We start from the raw sequence: 19,485 nt of genomic DNA, 5'->3' as shown, positions 1-19,485 counted from the left end.
CACACACACACACACACACACACACACACACCACACACACACACACACACACACACACACACACACACACACACACACACACACACACCACACACACACACACACACACACACACACACACACACACACACACACACACACCACACACACACACACACACACACACACACACACACACACACACACACACACACACACACACACACACACACACACACACACACACACACACACACACACACACACACACACACACACACACACACACACACACACACACACACACACACACACACACACACACACACACACACACACACACACACACACACACACACACACACACACACACACACACACACACACACACACACACACACACACACACACACACACACACACACACACACACACACACACACACACACACCACACACACACACACACTTTCCAATGCCTTGGGGGTTGGATGTCAACATAGGAACTAGGGACAAACATGTATATTAAGAGCTTGTCAGGGCCCAAGTCTCCTTCCTGGGCTCCTGAACTCTAGCCCTGAGTTTGGCCACAGGGAGAGCAGGGGACCCCAACCAGGTACTTTCTCTGTAAAGTCATTTTCACTGGAATAACAGTCTCCAAACCCTAATGGCTGACACAAGTTTTTGCCTTCCGACCTGAGGGCGGGCTCTACTTTCTTCTCCCAGTTGTAACTTTTAACTGGGACTACTGTTCTTACCGAGGGAAGCAAGAGCCTGAGTCCCTGCTGTATACCACACTTTGGCTCTGAGCCATGCCCTGTCACACCTCACAACAGATCACAGCACAGAGGGGTGGAGTCATTGCCCTGCCTGTGGGGATGGAGAGGGTCACTGAGGGCAGCCACACTTTGGTCTTGAGGAGGGTTGACCCCCAACAGCCCAGAGCACACAGACTCATGGCCAGCGGCTCCTGTCCAGCAGACTGCTCTGCTGGCTGGCTGCCATCTCTGTCTCTGGCCGGGTCGCTGGCTTCCTGACAGCCCAGGGCTTGTCCTGGCCCCAGTTTCTATGGCTTACTATGGAAAACTTGAGATAAAGCCAATTATGGTGGTATGTGCCTCTGGTCCCAGCTACTTGAGAGGCTGAGACAAGAGCCTCACGCAATTGAGCCTGTCTCAAAGAGAGAGAGAGAGAGAGAGAGAGAGAGAGAGAGAGAGAGAGAGAGAGAGAGAGAGAGAGATGTAGCCAGAAGAAACTGAGGGCAGGGCCTGGAAAGAAGCCCTCTGGCCGGAGGGAACAAGGAGACGGAGTCTAATTCTATAGCTTCTCCACCTCTGGCTGCATCCCCCAGAATCTCTCATTTATCTCCCCTGAGGCCCCAGGCCATCAGGACAGAAGCTTCCTCTCAAACCCCTGCCCGCCATTCCCAGTTTTCCAACCCTGCTGCCAAATTAAAACAAACAACTCAGTTCAGCCAGGATGTCTGGGTGGCTAGAAGAGGGCATGTTGCTAGTTTGCAGGTAATCATTCAGGCAGGGTGGGAACCACGGCCCCACCTCTCCCAAGGCCTGCAGATCTTCAGGTTCTTTGAACAGAAACCTCCAAATTCTTGGCCAGGTGTGGTGACACATGCCTATAGTCCCAGCACTCGAGGCAGGAGTGGGTCTATACCAAGACCCAGTTTCAAAAACAAAGTAAATCAGGCATGGTGGCTCAAGACTGTCATCCCAACTGTTGAGATGTCAAGGCAGTGGCAAGGCCAGCCTAGGCTACACGGCAAGATCCCATCTCTGAATGGGTGGTTGATGATAATCAATAGATGACAAATACATAGTTGATAGATGATTAATAGATAGAACCCCAGAAACTTGATATGAACTCTCCCAATTTTTAAATGTCTGAAATTCTATGCAACACAAGCAATATGTTGACAAGCCACAGAAGTCTGTGCCAGTATGTCTCTGAGGTTTAGTATGTTGGCCTGCTCCCAGCCACTTGGCCATGGACGTTCCCAGGCATTCGAGAATGGCTATGTCTGAATGTGATTTAAGGGATGTGCTTGGATTGGACTATCTGAACCCAAACACTCTGGACTCCAACTCTAGAGACAGTGCACTGTGGAGGTGACGGGGTGCACTGCAGGGGTGACGGGGTGCACTGTGGAGGTGACAGGGTGCACTGCAGGGGTGATGGGGTGCACTGCAGAGTGACGGGGTGCACTGCAGGGGTGACGGGGTGCACTGCAGAGTGACGGGGTGCACTGCAGGGGTGACGGGGTGACGGGGTGCACTGCAGGGGTGACGGGGGTGACGGGGTGCACTGCAGGGGTGACGGGGTGCACTGCAGGGGTGCACAGGGGTGACGGGTGCACTGCAGGGGTGACGGGGTGCACTGCAGGGGTGACGGGGTGCACTGCAGGGGTGACGGGTGCACTGCACGGGGTGTGCACTGCAGCAGGGTGCACTGCAGGGGTGTGCGGGGTGCACTGCAGGGGTGACGGGGTGCACTGCAGGGGTGGGGTGCACTGCACTGGGGTGACGGGGTGCACTGCAGGGGTGACGGGGTGCACTGCAGGGGTGACGGGGTGCACTGCAGGGGTGACGGGGTGCACTGCAGGGGTGACGGGGTGCACTGCAGGGGTGGTGGGGTGCACTGCAGGGGTGACAGGGTACACTGCAGGGGTGACAGGGTGTACTACAGAGTGACGGGGTGTAGTGCAGGGGTGACGGGGCAGATCCTTAGCTTTCCTGTGATCCCACTAACCCTTCAGCCCCCAGGCAGATCCCTCCACAGAAGCAGCAGGTAAGGGTTAAGCATCAGTGGAGGGCGCGCTCTTCACGCTGCTCAAGCTCCTGAATCTTCTTCCTTCCCCTCCCCCCCTCTTCACACTGTTGTGTGCGCGCACGTGTGAGAGAGGAGGTGCATAGGTGCCATGGGCCACATGGAGGTCAGAGGGTAACATTCCGGAGTCTGTTCTCTGCCACTACCATGGAATTAGGGGATCAAACTCCGGTCTTCAGGCTCACATAGCAAGTACTTCCAACCCCTGGGTCATCTTACCACACCTCTTCTTTTTTCCCAGAGTTGACTTTTAAATTACATTTGAAAGGTTTTCCAATTCATTTCTTATAAAAGCAACGGTTGAAAATCTAGGGATACATCTGCGGCAGAGAGAAGAAACACCCTCACTTGCCATTTTAACTAGAAGAACTCTGAACAAAGGTTCTCCACCCAAGGGAGGGAGGCCAGGGGATCCCTCCCTTAGTCAGTTGCGTCTATCCAGACCCTGGCCAGTCAGCACCCCCAGGAGGTGACCTGGTACTTGTCAGAGATTCTGAGAGCCATGCAGATAGAAGGGAGTCTTAGGGGAAGAACCTTTTGCCCAGTGGTGCTGGTGGCTGGGGAGGAGCAGGGACCCCTGGCTGGTGGCCTGTGCCCTCTGGTGGCAGTGGTTTAGGTCAGTGGCTCTCAAAGTGGGGCAGAGGACCTGGGACTCAGCCTCACCGGGAGCTTGTTCAGGATACATTTTGAGGTCCATCCCCCAAACCTTGTGTGTCAGGGGATGGAACCTGGAGTGTTTATTTCAGGCTATTCCTATGAACCCTTAATTTGAGAACCACCTACCTAAGTCAGCATGGGTCCCACACAGGCTTCTGAGAGTAAAGGCCCATCTCTGATTGACACCACCATGGAGCAATGGGGGTGGGAGTGGGGTAGAAGGGCGAAGATGCGAAGTGCAGGTGTGGAGACCTGCAGTGGTAGCCAGTAAAAGAGCTTGCAGTTAAATGGGGTAACGAATTGACAACCGAAGCCCACGGTGGAGGCAGGGCACTGACTCCTGCAGCCTGTCCTCTGACTTTGGTACATTGGCTCTGGTCCATCTCCTTCTGCCCCCTCACAGAAGGCCCTGCCACCTTCAGCTCCACGTCCCTGTTGACCCCAATTGTCCAGAGACTGCACTGTTGGCAAACAGGACAGAGCAGCTCCCAGGGGACACTCGGCTTGGCTTCTTGACAGGGTATGGCTAAACCTGGCATTCCTAGGAGAGGAACTGAAGAACGAGAGGGCAACTCCAGGATCCAGGGAGCCCAACCCAAGGGGATCTGAGCTTGAATCTCAAGCAAGGACAGAGGAAATAAAGGCAAATGCTGAGAGAGGCAGAAAGCAGTCAAAAAGGAGGGAGGGAGGGAGGGAGGGAGGGAGGGAGGGAGGGAAAAGTGTGGCACCCTTGGCCAAATGAAGATCCCTGGATAGTGGTCTCCAGACTCCTTCCTGGAGGAAGAAAGAGGACCCCCCCCCGCCCCCAGAAAGAATGGCTGGCTCCCCTGTCCCATGCCCCCTGCTGCCAGGGTGCCCCAGAGAATGGCTTGTTCTCAGAGTGCCCAGCTGTTGAAGAAATCTTTGCGCCTGACTAGAACAAGCACGCACTTGTGGAGAGAACCTGACAAGAAACACAAGGCTTCAGCAAAAACAGAGCCAGGCAGATGGGAGACGTCATGGTAAATAGGCTCATTCTGTTTAGACTTGTCTAAAATCCCACAGTTTGGCACCCATACAAGATGCTCCGATGGGCAACACACACTTCAGATCACATGCTCCGATTAGCTGACCTGGGTCAGTCAGGGGTGCTGACTGCACACCTGTTGTGTGGCCGACACTACAGGTGTAGCAAAGGGGAATCTTCACTCTCAAAGCCTGGGCTCCTAGATGGGGGGAGAGGGGAGAGGGAGGAGAGAGTGCTGAGGCAGAGGTCTACACAGCCTGTTCCAGGCTAGTCAGAGCTACATGGTGAGACTCTATGTCAAAACAAAACAAGAAGTAGGGCTTAGAGGTCTTTACCTCCTTCATCCCTTATCAGCTAAGTTCTTCATCCTAAATGTCAAAAGCCATGCTGGGTGGTGGTGGCACACGCCTTTAATCCCAGCACTTGGGAGACAGAGGCAGGTGAATGGATCTATGTGAGTTCGAGGCCAGCAAAACAAAACAAAAACAGAAGCCAGACGTTGGCTCGTTTGGCCATTTCACATCTTCAGGTTGGAGATACCACTTAGGAAGGGGCATCTGACTAAGCATCAGTGAAATCAGTGCAGACCTTATTAAAAGTGGAATCAGATGAGGCCGAGGGTCTGAGCTAACAAGCTGAGCACGTTTGGGTCAAGTCACATTGGTTTAGCTATCAGGTCTGTCTTACAGAGACTCCTGGTTGAGGGGCAGATTTTGCAGGGAGGCCCTGAATAGCTGAGTTGAGTGTTCTGCATTTTGTCACAGACTGGTAGCATCTATGAGAGGACAGGCAGCAAGGGATAAGAAAGGCTTAGGGCAGGACCAGCAGCAAAGCTGGAGGCTAATGCCCACTATTTGGTGGGTATGTCCAGGTCACAGGGCTCTAGATTAGATGGACCCCAGTAGAGCAGGGCTTCTGGACAGGGACCACGTTCTTGGGTAAGTGCTCGAGGGCAGGGGCTGGCTCAGTGGGTAAAGTAATTGCAATACAAATGTGGAAACAAAAGTTGGGGGTCCTCAGAATTCACAGTAAGTACCATGTGGGTGTGGTGACCACCTTCAGTTTCAACCTCTGAAGGTGGGGCCAGGGCATCCCCAGAGCAAGTTAGCTAGCCAGACTAGTCATATTGATGAGATTTTACTCTTCCTCAGTAAGGTGGGAGGGGGAGGGGCTGAGGATGACCCTGGGCATCAACTTCAGGCTCTCACATGTACGTGGTAGAGCCTGCCTTTAATCCCAGCACTAGGGAGGGAGAAGCAGGTGCACCTCTGTGAGTTCGAGGCCAGCCTGGTCTACAGAGTGAGTTCCAAGACAGCCAGGACTACACAGGGAGACCCTGTCTCTAAAACAAAATAGAGGACACTACTGAGGCAGTGAACCTGAGGAGCAATTACCATAGTCCCACACAGCCAGGCACTTGAGGTCTAAGACCTTTACCTTAGTCACCCTGGCTCCCATCCTTCCCCTAGTTCACCCTGAAAAGAGCTGTCTCGTTTACCTCTGAGGCAGTCTGGGTTTCTCTCCTTCAGTTCCTTCCATGTGGTCTGAACCAACTGTTTCTTGTTATAATGTAGCTGGACTTGGGCCTGCAATGATTCTCAGGACTGTGTCACAGGCAGCAATCAGACAGCAGCTGTTCTGGGTGGCATGGGACAAGGGGATGACAGGGTGAAGGGTGGTCCCTTCCCTCAGGTCTGAGCCACAGTCGTTCTTTCTCACTTTTAGGATCTTTTGGAAGGATTACCAAGGTGGGAAGGACATGTAAGAGCCATTTCTTAATGTAGTTGGGGGACGGCAACCAAGAGGATTCTTGGCCAGTCACAACACACTCAGTCCATCCTTCCTGTAAATACTGGACCATCTAGAATGGCAAACATTGCTTTATGACATCTGATAAATCACAAACCTTAGGATGTGGAGTTGCTTTATGACAGGCAAACAAGACAAGTGGTGATTCCTAGCACTGAAGACTGTGCCAGTGAGAGCACCACAGGCAGACACACTCCTTCAGGGAATGCGAAGGCCAGTGCCAAGCCCAAGAGTTTCCTGGGGAACTCTGCTCATGGTATTAAGTGTGGTGTGTCTGCAAGCCTTAACGACCAAGATTCAGCTGCCTATCCAGAAACAGGACAGAGGGTGAGATGCCAAGAGCAAAACTTTCTAGAAACTCGATCCAAGATAAACTGTAATAATGTCTAAGATGGAGAGCATGGGCCAAGAGAGGTAGCTACCTTTCAGATGAAAACAGACAAGCCTCTAAAAACAAGGGCAAGGGGGTGGGATGGGTTGAATCGCTCACCTTGGGAGGTTGTTTAAGGATCCATAGCAGAGGGGAAACCCAACAGGGTACTGGTCATTAAGTAGCCAAAGAAGATTCTAGAAAGTGGAAGAGGGTAAGGTAGTGTGAAGGGAATTGGTTCTCAGGATTCTCTTTCTGGAGCAGTCACTTCCTGGCCAATTCCCATTTGGGTCTTGGTGACGGGGAATGCACCGGAAGCAAAGACAGCTTTAGCTATAATGGATGCTGGAGAAGGGGAGAAGTGGGGGGAAGGTGGGTGGCAGTAAATGTGTCTGAAGTTTAGAAATGAGACCAGCTGGAGCTCCTGGGTGTACACCTCTCAGATCCTTGCTGGCTCCCTGCCCAGTGCCGTGTGTGGCAGCACCGTCTGACCTGAGCTGAGCTGAGCTGAGCTGAGGTGAAAACAAACTGGCCAACACCTCAGTCCCACCACAACCATCTACCTTCCTGTATCCTCCTGAATGTTAAAAAGGCAGAAAACTAAATTATCAGTAAGAAAATGTTTATTCTTTTGAACCCCACAGGGGAAAAAAAAAAAAGAATGCAGCCAAGACCAAGTATTTAACGAAAACAGTGTCCCAAAGGCAGCAAAATGGGGGAAACCTCAACACAAACTTGGTGACAATTTTCCATGTTTTTGCACAAAGATGGAAAAAAAACTGTGACAATTCTGAGTAACACTTTCATGGTGACAGTTACACAAGATGATTCAAAATGCAAATGGCAGCAACATGCACACCTGGCTAAAGCTAGAAGTTTGTTTTACTCCAAAATAAGATCTGTGATTGAAAGGGTGATTCTCTTTAATACTTCTAATTTTACTGACTGGTTGTCCTACCTAATTTGCTTTAAATAAGATACACATGCCAATCAACAGGAAATTTTAGAACTATGTCCTTCCAGAACACACAGCACGGAAGCAAAGCCAATTGATTTGGTTTCTTAATTTCCCCAAACTTCCAAATGCAACTCTGCTTTGCCCGTTCTCTCCCCTGCCCTCCCCCTCCCTGATCCTTAACACACTTTCAAAGGTCTGCACAGACACTTTCTACCAACGTATAATACACAGTTGAACCAGTATCTTTGTGCAGAGTTTAGGTCTTAAAAACAAACAACAACAAATCCTCCTTGGCACAAGAGCTCCGGAATAGTCAAGCACCCATAAACCATCACACATGAGATGATGAGAGTGAAGAGAGCAGCAAATGACACGTGGGAACCGCTCCTAGACCACAGCTTTCATTAGCTATCGTTTGGCCTCTTTCACACCCACCAGGCTGACTCCCTAAGGTTCTTGACTGGCAGCAAGCATGGAACCCTGTGCGGTTCCCATGGAAAAAAGCCTGTGGTGGCGCGGTGACCAGCAGCCCAGCCACCTACCAGCTGTACAACAGGATCCACAGTGAACTCGACAAATAGAAGACAGATGACAGAAAAGGAGCAGGTGGGGGTAGTGGAAAGTGATCGTGTTTCCTCTTGAAATATCTTTTCAAGGTGATGCAAAGAATGCTCTCAGACACATTCTATAACTACACATCAATGGGAATGTCAATACTCCAAACACGCCGTCACACGCTTGCAAGCTAGCCTCACCCCTTAAGTCTCTCTCATGAGGCTCCCTTGATCCGTCTGGTCCTTGGAGGGGCAATCAATCTTTTTTTTTCTGTAACAGCAATAATCATCTTTAATTCAGCTATGGAATCAGAGCTGTGTCAGGTTATTTAGCCCTCTCCTGATGGAAATAAGCTTTTGTTGTCATCCGTGTGAATACAATGTGCAATTTTCTTGCTTATTTAAGAACAAAAGAGAGTTGAAAAGCAAAAACTCTGCTTTTTTTTTTTTTTTTGTCTTCAAGAGGAAACTATGTAAAAATACATAGAAAGGCAAAATTGGCTACTTGAAATCCAAGAATGGTTTTAATGTGTTGGCCAAGAAAAATAAACTGCAAAGTCCTGTGAGGTCTTCTAAAAACTTACAAGAACAACTGATGGGCAGTTCTAGTCAGACTTGGATGTTATTTCCCCCCTTTAAAAATGACAACATATACAGTCCCACAAAACACAATTATCAACGTTTTTATCTTGACCACCAGAGACGCTGCTTTTCAAAGACTTCTGGTTCCAAATGGTTGGGCAAACACACAGCTGGCCTTCATTTCTTCAGGGGCTGATAGACAGAGGCATTAGGATCGAGTCCAGAGGGGCTGGTCTCCACAAACTTGGAAGAATAGTGGGGGGACACAGGGCTCAGAGGACTGGTGGCGGCACTGTATGTTATGCTGGGCATGACGGCCATGACTTCGGCTATCTTCTGTTTTAGGTCCTTGATTTCCTGATCTTTCTGAAGGATTTGTCCTGCAAGATCAAAGACCTAGCATGAGTGAGGAGAGAGGGCTCATACACACACACCCCAGGTCAGTCCCATACTCACTGTTTGGTAAAGGCAGGCACCTCCCTGTAAAGTGCCCAACAGTAGGGCATTTTAAGGCACCATGGTTCATATGCTATTCTCTGCCATTTTCCTTTTCTAACTACAGAAAACGCTGAGCAGCTCTTATGTTGTGGGAGTACAAGAAAGTAGGAGCCTGAGAGGTGCTCCATCTCCTAAGCTGGAGTTCCTTTCTGGAAGGCTGGGCTCTGAGTGTTAGACCAAGGAACATAGCACCAAGATCTTTGATCAGTCACGACAAGTTCTCTGACAATAAGCAGATAACATTCTGGGACAGGTGCCCAGCTTACTGGCAAGATGCCCCCTGCCCTCTGCCCAGCATTCAGCTGGCTGCGTCAGCACATCTGCTAGCTTAGGTCTTCATGCATCCTCTGTGTATGTGCTGGCTGCTGAGGGTCCCTGATCATCAATCTCCATCAATGTCCGAGTGCCAGATTCTCAACGCACCCTCAATTGTCCCTTATGTTGTGTAGTCTCTTAGTTATGACAGCAGCTAAGCCAGGCGGTGGTGGCACATGCCTTTTATCCCAGCACTCGGGAAGCAGAGGCAGGTGGATCTCTGTGAGTTTGAGACCAGCCTGGTCTACAAGAGCTACTTCCAGGACAGCCTCCAAAGCCATAGAGAAACCATGTCTCAAAACAAAACAAAACAAAACAAAACGACAGCAGCTAAAACCCAGAATGGCATAGGGGTCTAAGTGCTCACAGACACCTACCTGCTTCTTGCTTACAACCAGAAGAGAGGAGTATTAGTACCATACATTTTATAATGAAAGAACAGGAAACTGGAAGCATACCACTTGGTCAAGTACTGCCAGTGACAGAGCTGACTCCATTTGGTCAGGCTGTAGCACCTACATGTCCCCATGGCACTAGACCCATCATCTCTCTGCTGGATCATGGGCTCTGTGAGGCAAAGACTGTGCCTCTTAATTTCTCACTGCTAAATCCCTGCACCCAGTCCAGTGGAGAGCCAAGTCTTCACAAATTACACATCTTGTTCAGTCCATCTGTTCTTAAGACAGAGCAGGACTGAGGCCAGGACCACCCTGTTCCAAATCCATGCAGTCTCCATCATGCTAGGTGCCTCTCTGATCTCCTAGGGAAAGAAAGAGGCTGTGTGTGAGCAGCCCTCACTGTGTGAAGACAACAGTGTGTCTAAAATGTGAGAAGTCTGGGTAGCATATTCCAGGGGATGGAGTAAGATGAAGAGTCACTTTGTAACCAGGATGAATAACAGCATAGGAAGAAACAGGTTTGGATTTGAATTAAGAAGTTGGACAGGATCTGGAGGGAGGCAGTGGGAAAGCAGGAGCCAAGAGCAGGAGAAAAGATCTGCACCCTCACTTCCTTCAGGGCCCCAAAGTTTTAAGTAAGCATCAAAGAGCCACTTTCTCTTGAACACAATGAGCTTCAGATGAATAAAGTACTCAGTGGCACCTGATACATGAGCTACTGTCTTTCAAATGCAGACTTCAGTCTCGTTTCTTTAATTAGCAAGAGGAAAACACCCCAAGAGCTTCAGCATGGACCCTTTTTATGGGCTAAGAGTGGAGTACAGTCATGCCAAGAAGCCTGATGCCCTGGCCCCAAAGAGCAGGTGCTGCTTCCGTGCCAGGGGATCTTCTCCAAGTGCACAGATCCCAGCACTGACTAACAGTCAAGCAGACGTGTCCATTCCTCAATGCTAAGCCAGACAGGAAAGGGCTAGTGGCAGGTGAGATGATCCGCTGCAAGGCGGATCCCTGGAACTCTTTCAAGTACTTGTCCCTGAGCCCACAGACAAGGTAGCCTGATGTCTACCCTTTGTCCCTGCTTAATCACATGGGCCACCCCAGGCCTCTCAGGTGGGTTTACCAACTTCTTAGCTTCTCTATTTTCTTAACATTTCCAGGCAAGGCCGAAGTTCCCAGAGACTGATGAGTTGCTTCACCTGAGTGTCTAAAGAGCACCTACCAATCAGTGTCCCAAACCAAACACACTCCCTTTCTCGCTCCCTAGAACGTCTCTGCTCTTCTGCCTTGCTTCCAGCACCCTGATCCTCTCGATCGCTCAGCTCCTCTGCTCTTCTTCACGTTCAGTGTTCATGCTGCCATTGGAAGAGCCCACTTTCTCTGAAGACCTAGGGACTACATTCTTCGGGGCACTTTAGTCACCATCCACTTAAGCTCCACTCTTTTCTTTCATGGCTTCCAGGCTTGGGACCACCAGAATCCTGGCCTGGACAGCCCCAGAGCCTTCTTTCCCAGCTTACACTCCTGCTTCCTGGACTGTGCTCCTCCCCACCTGTCTCTGCTTTCAGGGTTCATCCCATGGGCCTACTCGCTCCTGCCGCACGGTGCCCACTCTGCTCTCCCATCTCCTCCATCCTGTCTACCTGGCTTGCCCTAACGCAGCAATTCTCAACATGCAGCTAGGACCCACAGGACAACAAAGCACCAGAGAGCATCCCTGTCTTCTGCAGTAAGCACAAGCTGGGTATTTGGTGAACTGCGCAGAGTGTAAAAATCACAAAATCAACAGAGAAGAGCATGCAAATATTTTCTATAATGTCACAAGTAAATATACATATAATAAATGTAAGACAATGGCGTTTCTTGTTATTTTTTGATGATAGTTATTTTCATAAAATATCATTAACAGTAATATGTTTACATCATTTTAAATGGATTACTAGATGCTTTAAGATTCAGTAGGGAGAAACAGCTAGATAATCTACATGAAATAAGTTTATCCAGGGTGCTCAGTAATCTTAAGCATCTGGCCCCTGCTACCCCAGTAGATTCTGGGCTTTCCGGGATGGTGGCTTCTAGAGCTTGGCTAATTGGTGAGTCCTACACTCAAGTAACCTTTCCATGTACCAGGTCAACTGGTGGAAAGGTTTTCTCAGTACTTTAGACACTTAGGTGATTAATCTGTTTTGTGAACAAAAATCCAATTTTCTTTTCATTGGGTCTTGCCATCCACCCTCTGTCAGAACCCTCCCGGACCCCTCCATGTCACTTAAAGTTCTAAGCTCTTTCCACTGGACACCCCCACAAAACCTGGCTGCGGCTACCCCTGCCCCACCTGGGCCAGCAGACTGGTGAGCCTCTTCCGTGCCCATGGGCTTTGCCTTCACTGCTCCTGGTCTCATTCTGCTTAAACACAACATGTGACCTCTGTGACCGCCATGTGACAAGAGGTCTCTTTCTTCCCCTTCTTCTCCTCTTTGTTCAACGCCCTGGTCCCTATCTTACAAATACTGTAATGGCTTGCTCACTGCTTGTCTTGGTGAGGTATCTATCAGTTATCAGACACTAGTAGCTCTCAGCAATTCTCTGCTGAGTGGAAGCCCTGTTCTTCAGACTCTAGACTCCTTTGCTGCACTGTCCAAGCCAATCCTAGCCTTCTGCAGCTTGGGAGGTCCTGGGAAACTGTGTCTTGTGCAAGGAGGTTTCCTGACCCTCACTCTCACTATGCTCCCAACCCCTTCATCATTCATGACCAGCTTAAACATCAGCTCCCATGATGTCACCTAGCTCTATAGTCTGCTTTAGGCCCTGCCTCTCTCTGCCCCTAAAGGTTGCCCACACACAGGGTGACAGAGCTCTAGACTCCAAAGCTGTGAACCCCTTGAGGAGACATTCACAGTCTTCTCTGTAAGTCCAGCACTTGATATGCTCTCATCTCAACTTGTACCAGCAGTGTGAATTAATAGGACTCCTAATCTTAACGCAGGGCACACGCACTGAGGTGCCCTCTCTGGTTCAGAGCTCTGAGGGGAGGTCCACTCTCTGCAGCCCTGTGACCTCCACATCCTGCCACCCCGATGGGGCCTGCCGCTTTCCTACCCTGGGCAATCTCCAGCTGCCGCTTTGCATCACCCAGTGCAGAGAACAGGTCCAACTTGATTCTTGTCTCTGCGCTGAGGCTGTTCTCCAGGTGTTGCGTCTTGTCTTGCATGGCGGAGAGTGCTGACATTAACACCTCGGTGTCCTTCTCATTTTCTTTGTACTTCCGAAGCTCCTAACAACAGCATTGAACCAGCAATGTTATTAAGTAGTTCTAGTAATAATAATGTATATAGATCACACTTGAACTCACAAATTAAATTCCAGTCCTATTGACCTGGCCATTAGAACAGAGAATACTGATACTTTGTGTTTACACTTCATTCTTAGAGCATGTGCCATGCTATGTCCACACAATATTCAGATTCTCAAAGGTGTGCAGCGGGCTGTATGGAGCACATGGCTGGAAAAAAAGTAGCTTCTCCTTCCAAATCAAGTACTCTCTTTCAAGACTAACTCAGAGCAGAGACACTACTCTTCTTAGCCTTATGCTGAAGTTACACTTCTAAAAATATGTGCTAAAAATTGCAGAAATGTTTGTTATTTTGATAAGGCAAACTATAGGAAAGCCCATTTATAATAGTTGGAAATACAGACAGTATTGAACTTGATTCTTTTTTTCATTTTGAAACATGGTTTCACAATGTAAACTAGGCTGGCAACTCATATAGCCTTGGCTGGCCTTGAGTTCTCAGAGATCTGCCTGCCTCTGACTTCGAAGTGCTAGGGTGAAGGGCAGGGCCACCAGGCATGGCCTGAACTTTTTTAAAGATAGAAATCCAAATTTACTTCAGAGAATTCAGAAATACAGAAAAGCTGACAGCTACCCATAGTTTTTTTTTTTTTTTTTTTTTTTTTTTTCCCCAGAGACAGGGTTTCCCTGTGGCTTTGGAGGCTGTCCTGGAACTAGCTCTTTAGACCAGGCTGGTCTCGAACTCACAGAGATCCACCTGCCTCTGCCTCCCAAGAGCTGGGATTAAAGGCATGCGCCACCACCGCCCGGCTCCCATAGTCTTTTAATATAATCATACCTTATGTACAGTGCTAGTTGAAGCCTTTTAAGAAGCTAAAATTGTGCCGGGTGTTGGTGGCGCATGCCTTTAATCCCAGCACTCGGGAGGCAGAAGCAGAACTCTCGAACTCTGTGAGTTCGAGGCCAGCCTGGTCTCCAGATCCAGTGCTAGGATAGGATCCAAAGCTACACAGAGAAGCCCTGTCTCGAAAAACCCAAGCTAAAACTTACAGCATTTTAACTATTCAGGCTCCTAAGTACTAGGTTATAGGCATGTGCCACCACACCTGGCTGGAAAAAAAAAAGCCTTTTGATGGCTCGGTGATGTTTCTTTATGTATACATACTATACCATAAGCAAATATCTGCCCCATTACTAAAACTGTTCCCTTCTTTTTTATTTGTGTAGCTCTATATCACTACACTGAACATGGTGTAGGTCACGGATAAGTTCTTGTCATTTAAAATCCTATGCTGGACATGGCATCCCACACCTATAATCTCAGCATGTGGTAGGCAGAAGCAGAAGGACTGCTATGAGTTTGAGGCCAACGTGGGTCACATAATAAGACCCTGTGTCAAAGCAAAACAAAAATTCTTTGCCAGTTTCACAGGAGAGAAATAATGTTCAGTTTTTATATTCATGTCATTACTTGCTAATAAGAATATATTTAAAACTGTTTATATTAATCTTAATTTTAAAAAATATTTAATTTTATTTAAATAAATGCGTATCTTAAGAGTATGTATATGCACCATGCACTTGCAAGAGTCTGTGGAGATCAGAGAGGGGTCGATCAGCTGGACTAGAGTTAGTTATGAGACACCATGTGGGTGATGAAAATGGAACCCGGGTTCCAAAAGAGCAGCAAGAGCTCTAAACACTGAGCCTCTCTCCAGGCCCTATTTTGATTGTGTGTGATGGTGAGCATTTGGGGGTCAGAGGACATGGAAGTTGGTTCTCTACTTACCATGTGGGTAACTGAGGTTATTAGGCTTGGCATGATGAGACAGGTTGTTGATCCTGAAGATCCACTTTTAGCACTTATGTTTCTTCTGTAAATTATCTGTCTGCACCCTTTATTTCTCTGTATATGCTTGTAACTTTCATCAGCTATTCATATTCTAAAAGTGCTACTTATTTTTCATCTTCATTGATATCTGTATTTTTTGTTTTGTTTAGTTTGAGACAGGGTCTCTCTGTGTAGCTCTGGCTGTCCTGGAACTCAGTTTGTGGACCTGGCTGTCCTGGAACTCACAGAGATCCTCCTGCTTCTGCCTCCTGAGTGCTGGTATTAAAGGAGTGTGCTACCACACTCAGTGAGCATTTCTCATTTTTAAAAATTTTTAAAATATCTTTATTGTATGAATGTTTTGCCTGCATGTATGTTTGCTTGCCACATGTGAGCCTGGTCCCTGTGGAGGTCAGAAGAGGACATCAGATCCTGTGGAACAGGAGGCAGCTGTGAGCCACTGTGTAGGTGACAGGAATTGAACTCAGGTCCTCTGCCAGAGTGGCCAGTGCTCTTGACCTCCCAGTGACCCATCTCTCCAGTCCCCTCCTCCAGTATCTCTATCTTATTCAACTCTTTTTTTTTTTTTTTTCCCTCTGAAACAGGGTTTCTCTGTGGCTTTGGAGGCTGTCCTGGAACTAGCTCTTGTAGACCAGGCTGGTCTCGAACTCACAGAGATCCGGCTGCCTCTGCCTCCCGAGGGCTGGGATTAAAGGCATGCGCCACCAACGCCCTGGGCCTTATTCAACTCTTTTGGGGTGTTGTTTGTGAGTTTGTCTACTGTTTTCATGCTTAGAAGGTCTTCTTGTGTCTCAAGATGAAATAAATGAAACTTTATTTCCTGTATTTTTCTACATTCAATTCTTTGTAATTTCCTTTTCTGTGTTAATAAAACTCTAATTTTATGTTCCCCACTGTCCAGCTATTTGAAACCCTTTTCCTGGCTCACGTTCCCCTTTCCTGCCGATTTCTGAAGCCATCTTTACTACATACTTTAAGTTCTGTCTCAAGCCATCCGTTGTGCTCCACTGACTTGCCAGTGTTTTCCTATCAGTCTCACACAATTTAAGTTACTATGCTCTTTACAAAATGACATTAATTTAATGTCACTTTGAAAAGCTGTTACCAAGTTCTTGGTTAAGGGACACAGCCCACCTATGTCCACAGCCCCGACATCTTTTCTCCACATGCTCAGCATTGCCACCTGCCTGGTCAGAGCCACCAGGTGGCAGTGGACAGGAGGTCAGGAGAGATGCAGGTCCCATAGGAATGAACCTCGTCTATAGCCTTAAAAAGTTAAAGGACTCCCTGCTAAGACAGATTCTGGGCTGATGTGCACAACAGACTGTCAAAACTGGCAGCTGGCATTAGGACCTGGCTGCATCAAACAGGACAAGGTTGGAGCTTTAAGTTCCCTCTGTGTGGCTGATGAGACAGAGAGAGGTCTGGTGTGAGGTGCTGTTCTACAGTGGAGTACACACACTAGCAGGCGGGAGGGGACCGGGTGATGGGATGCCCTTCTCCCACCCCCTCCTCACCTGAACCTTCAGCTCCAGCTCCCTGATCTGCTCCTCCTTCACCTTCATGTCCATTGTGAGCTTCTTGCCCTCGGCTTCTAGCTCTCTGATCCGACTCCGCAAGGTTTCGGTGCACTCTCCCCTTTTGAAAAAGACATAGGAAATAAGGTTTATAGTTAGTTTCCCCTATCATGGGAGATTGGTTTGCAGACCACCATGGATACAGAATCTACACGTGTCAAATCCCTCATATAAAATAGCAGTTTTTACATAGAGTTTTTATAAAGTCGTTTCTAAATTACTAATAACCAGTACAATGTAAAAGAACGATATGAAGTGTTATCATGCTACAGTTTAGGGACTGATGGCAAGAAACCATCTGTGCACGCCCAGCAGCTGCAAATTATATTTTCAAGTGTTTCCTTTTCTTTTAGCTTCTTATCACAGTCATACCTCACCACACCCAGCTTTCAAATACTTTCTGTGTTGACTCCATTTGTAGAGCTGATGGGGAGGCTGAGTGTACTTACTGCAGGACTTACACACTCTTAAGAATCTAGGGTCTGCTTAATTATTACTGTGATTTTTTTTCCCAAGATAGGGGTTTTCTGTGTAGCCCTGGCTATCCTGGAACTCACTATGTAGATCAGGTTGGCCTCTAAGAGATCCGCCTGCCTCTGCCTCCTGATGCTGGGATTAAAGGCATGTGCCACTCTGCCTGAATTTAACTTTTAGCTCAATACACTTCCCACTATTCTTTGAAAATTTCAACAACGATCTAAAATAATTATTTTTTATTATTTTGAGACAAGGTGTCTCTATGTAACCCTGGCTGACCTAAAACTCACTGTGTAGATCAGACTGCCCTCAAATTTACAGAGAAATCTGCCTGCCTCTGCCTCTAGAGTGCTGGGATTAAAGGCATGGTCACCATTTTAAAATTTGTATTGTGTCTACGTGTGCTATGGAGGCCAGAGGTCAACCTCAGGTGCTATCCCTCAAGAGCTGCCCACCTTGTTTTCTGAGACAGGGTCTCTGCAAAGCTGGTCAGTGAGGTTCAGAGATCTGCTAGTCCAGGAGCCCCCAGAGCTGGGATTACAATGTGCACTGACTCACCTGCCATTTTACAAGGGTGCTTGGCACCACAACATCCAGTTTTTTTACATGGTGACTGAACTCAAGTCCTCAATCTCACACTTCAAACACTGTGTCAACTGAGCTATCTCTTCTGACCTCTAATCAGGGGTTGGAAAGATGGCTCAGCAGTTAAGAAAACTTACTGTTCTTGTAGAGGACCCAAACTTGGTTCCTAGCACCCACACGACAGCTCACAACCCTCCATCACTCCAGTCCTAAGAAATCCAATGCCTTCTGACTTCAATGGGTACTGCACACATGGTGCACAGACAGACATGCAGACAAAACACTCATATACAGAAAATTAATTAATCTCAAAAGCACCCACATCTGTGTTGGAAACACTGACAGTCTTGTGAAGAATAGACTGCAGATGGCTCTCACAGCACTTAGTGACCACACAGACAACAGAGGAGGCTACAGTGATTCTGTCACCTGCTCTCTCTCAGCGAGTCCACTGAGAGATGAAATGTTGGCGGGCAGTATAAGCTGGCCCAGGCAGAGCTGAAACAAGCTGAAACAACTCACAAAGCAATCCATCCACACAAACCATTGACTGTCACCACCCAAGCCTCAAGTCCCCAGTCTTGACTAAACACCCCAGTATTGGACATACCTAGATGCGGCAGCAAAGGCAACAGCCCGTGCAGCAGTGGCTTCTTCTAACTTCTTCCTTTTTTTCTCCTCCATTAACTGTTTTTCTACAAAGCTTCGGGCTTCCTGCTCAGCTTTTAGCTTTTTCTCCAGCTGGCTGATATTCTGCTTGTCTTTTTGCTTCATTTGCACAGCATTATGTAACCTATGTGGAAATGATTGTCACATAGAATCTTCTTACTAGAGAGATTTGCCACAAGCCCTGACAACCACGGCCTCTATGCAGCCTCGGTTAGGCAGGTGTACACGGGAGGTTCACACAGCAAAGTGTTATACTTCCAGTGTGCCAGAGAAAACACAGGGTCACTACAACTTAATGGCTCCTAAACACTCATAAGCTACCTGTTTGATGTAACTGAGATTCAGCCCTGCCCTCCACTCTGTTAGGTGATCTACAGCAGGCAGGCAGAAGATATGGCTCAGAAAGCATCTATTGGAAGAGGAGTTGAGTGTAGAGCTAATTCTAGTACCCCGGAACACTGAAAAAAAGTCCTAAGACCTTCTAATTGGACCAGTCCTGTTGAATCTAAAATGGGTTGGAAGGGAAGGTCTATCTTTTTCTTTTCAGTTGTTTTCTTCGATGTCTTATTCTGTAACCTAGAAGCTGGGCTTGAACTTGTGGCAATACTCCTGGCTCAGCCTTGAGTTGTGGGATTACAAGTGTGCACTACCACACTGGCCCTTCTGAATTACAGCCATGTAGCAGCCCTTCCTTCCCAGGTGCAAGGCCTTTCTCATGCCACTAAGGTCCCCCCAGCCTCACAGAGCAAGGTGAAGGGAGCGAGTCAAAGGACTGTCTGGCAGAGGCCAATGCTAAGAACTGCAGAAGTTGCTCAGAATGAGAGGGGTTTCTTTAGTGTTACAGTTAATTCCTAGAATTATGAGTGTATTCTTCATGGCGAAGCCTGTGAGAGGCATCAATGCTACAGACACACACTGCTAGAGACTGGAGAGAGAACTTTGTACACAGAGTCAACAGCTAACTCCAAAATGGATTAAAGGAAAGTTTATAGGAATTCACACAAAAGAACTCGCTACTGCCTGTCTCCTCAAATAAAACCAAGGCTTAATATAATTTTTGAGTTCTGACA

The 19,485-nt window shown here is 48.1% G+C and overlaps 1 protein-coding gene across 1 annotated transcript in view; it reads right to left on the bottom strand.

Annotated features, from left to right (window-relative positions):
• Nucleotides 1-7,266: 7,266 nt before the first annotated feature.
• Nucleotides 7,267-19,485, bottom strand: part of Maco1 (macoilin 1) — a 38,268-nt gene continuing 26,049 nt past the window's right edge. The window contains exons 5-8 of the mRNA XM_027399659.2: nt 18,357-18,539; nt 16,625-16,745; nt 13,063-13,237; nt 7,267-9,135 (exon numbers count right to left, since the gene is read on the bottom strand). Of these exons, the coding sequence (XP_027255460.1) occupies nt 8,933-9,135; nt 13,063-13,237; nt 16,625-16,745; nt 18,357-18,539 (682 nt within the window). The 3' untranslated portion in view covers nt 7,267-8,932. The remainder of the gene's footprint in view (nt 9,136-13,062; nt 13,238-16,624; nt 16,746-18,356; nt 18,540-19,485) is intronic.

The sequence above is a fragment of the Cricetulus griseus genome, chromosome 2 (assembly GCF_003668045.3).
Source record: "Cricetulus griseus strain 17A/GY chromosome 2, alternate assembly CriGri-PICRH-1.0, whole genome shotgun sequence".
Classification (NCBI taxonomy): Eukaryota; Metazoa; Chordata; class Mammalia; order Rodentia; family Cricetidae; genus Cricetulus; species Cricetulus griseus.
Note: the sequence above shows the minus strand (reverse complement) of the source record. Positions and strands in the feature narration are given on the sequence as shown.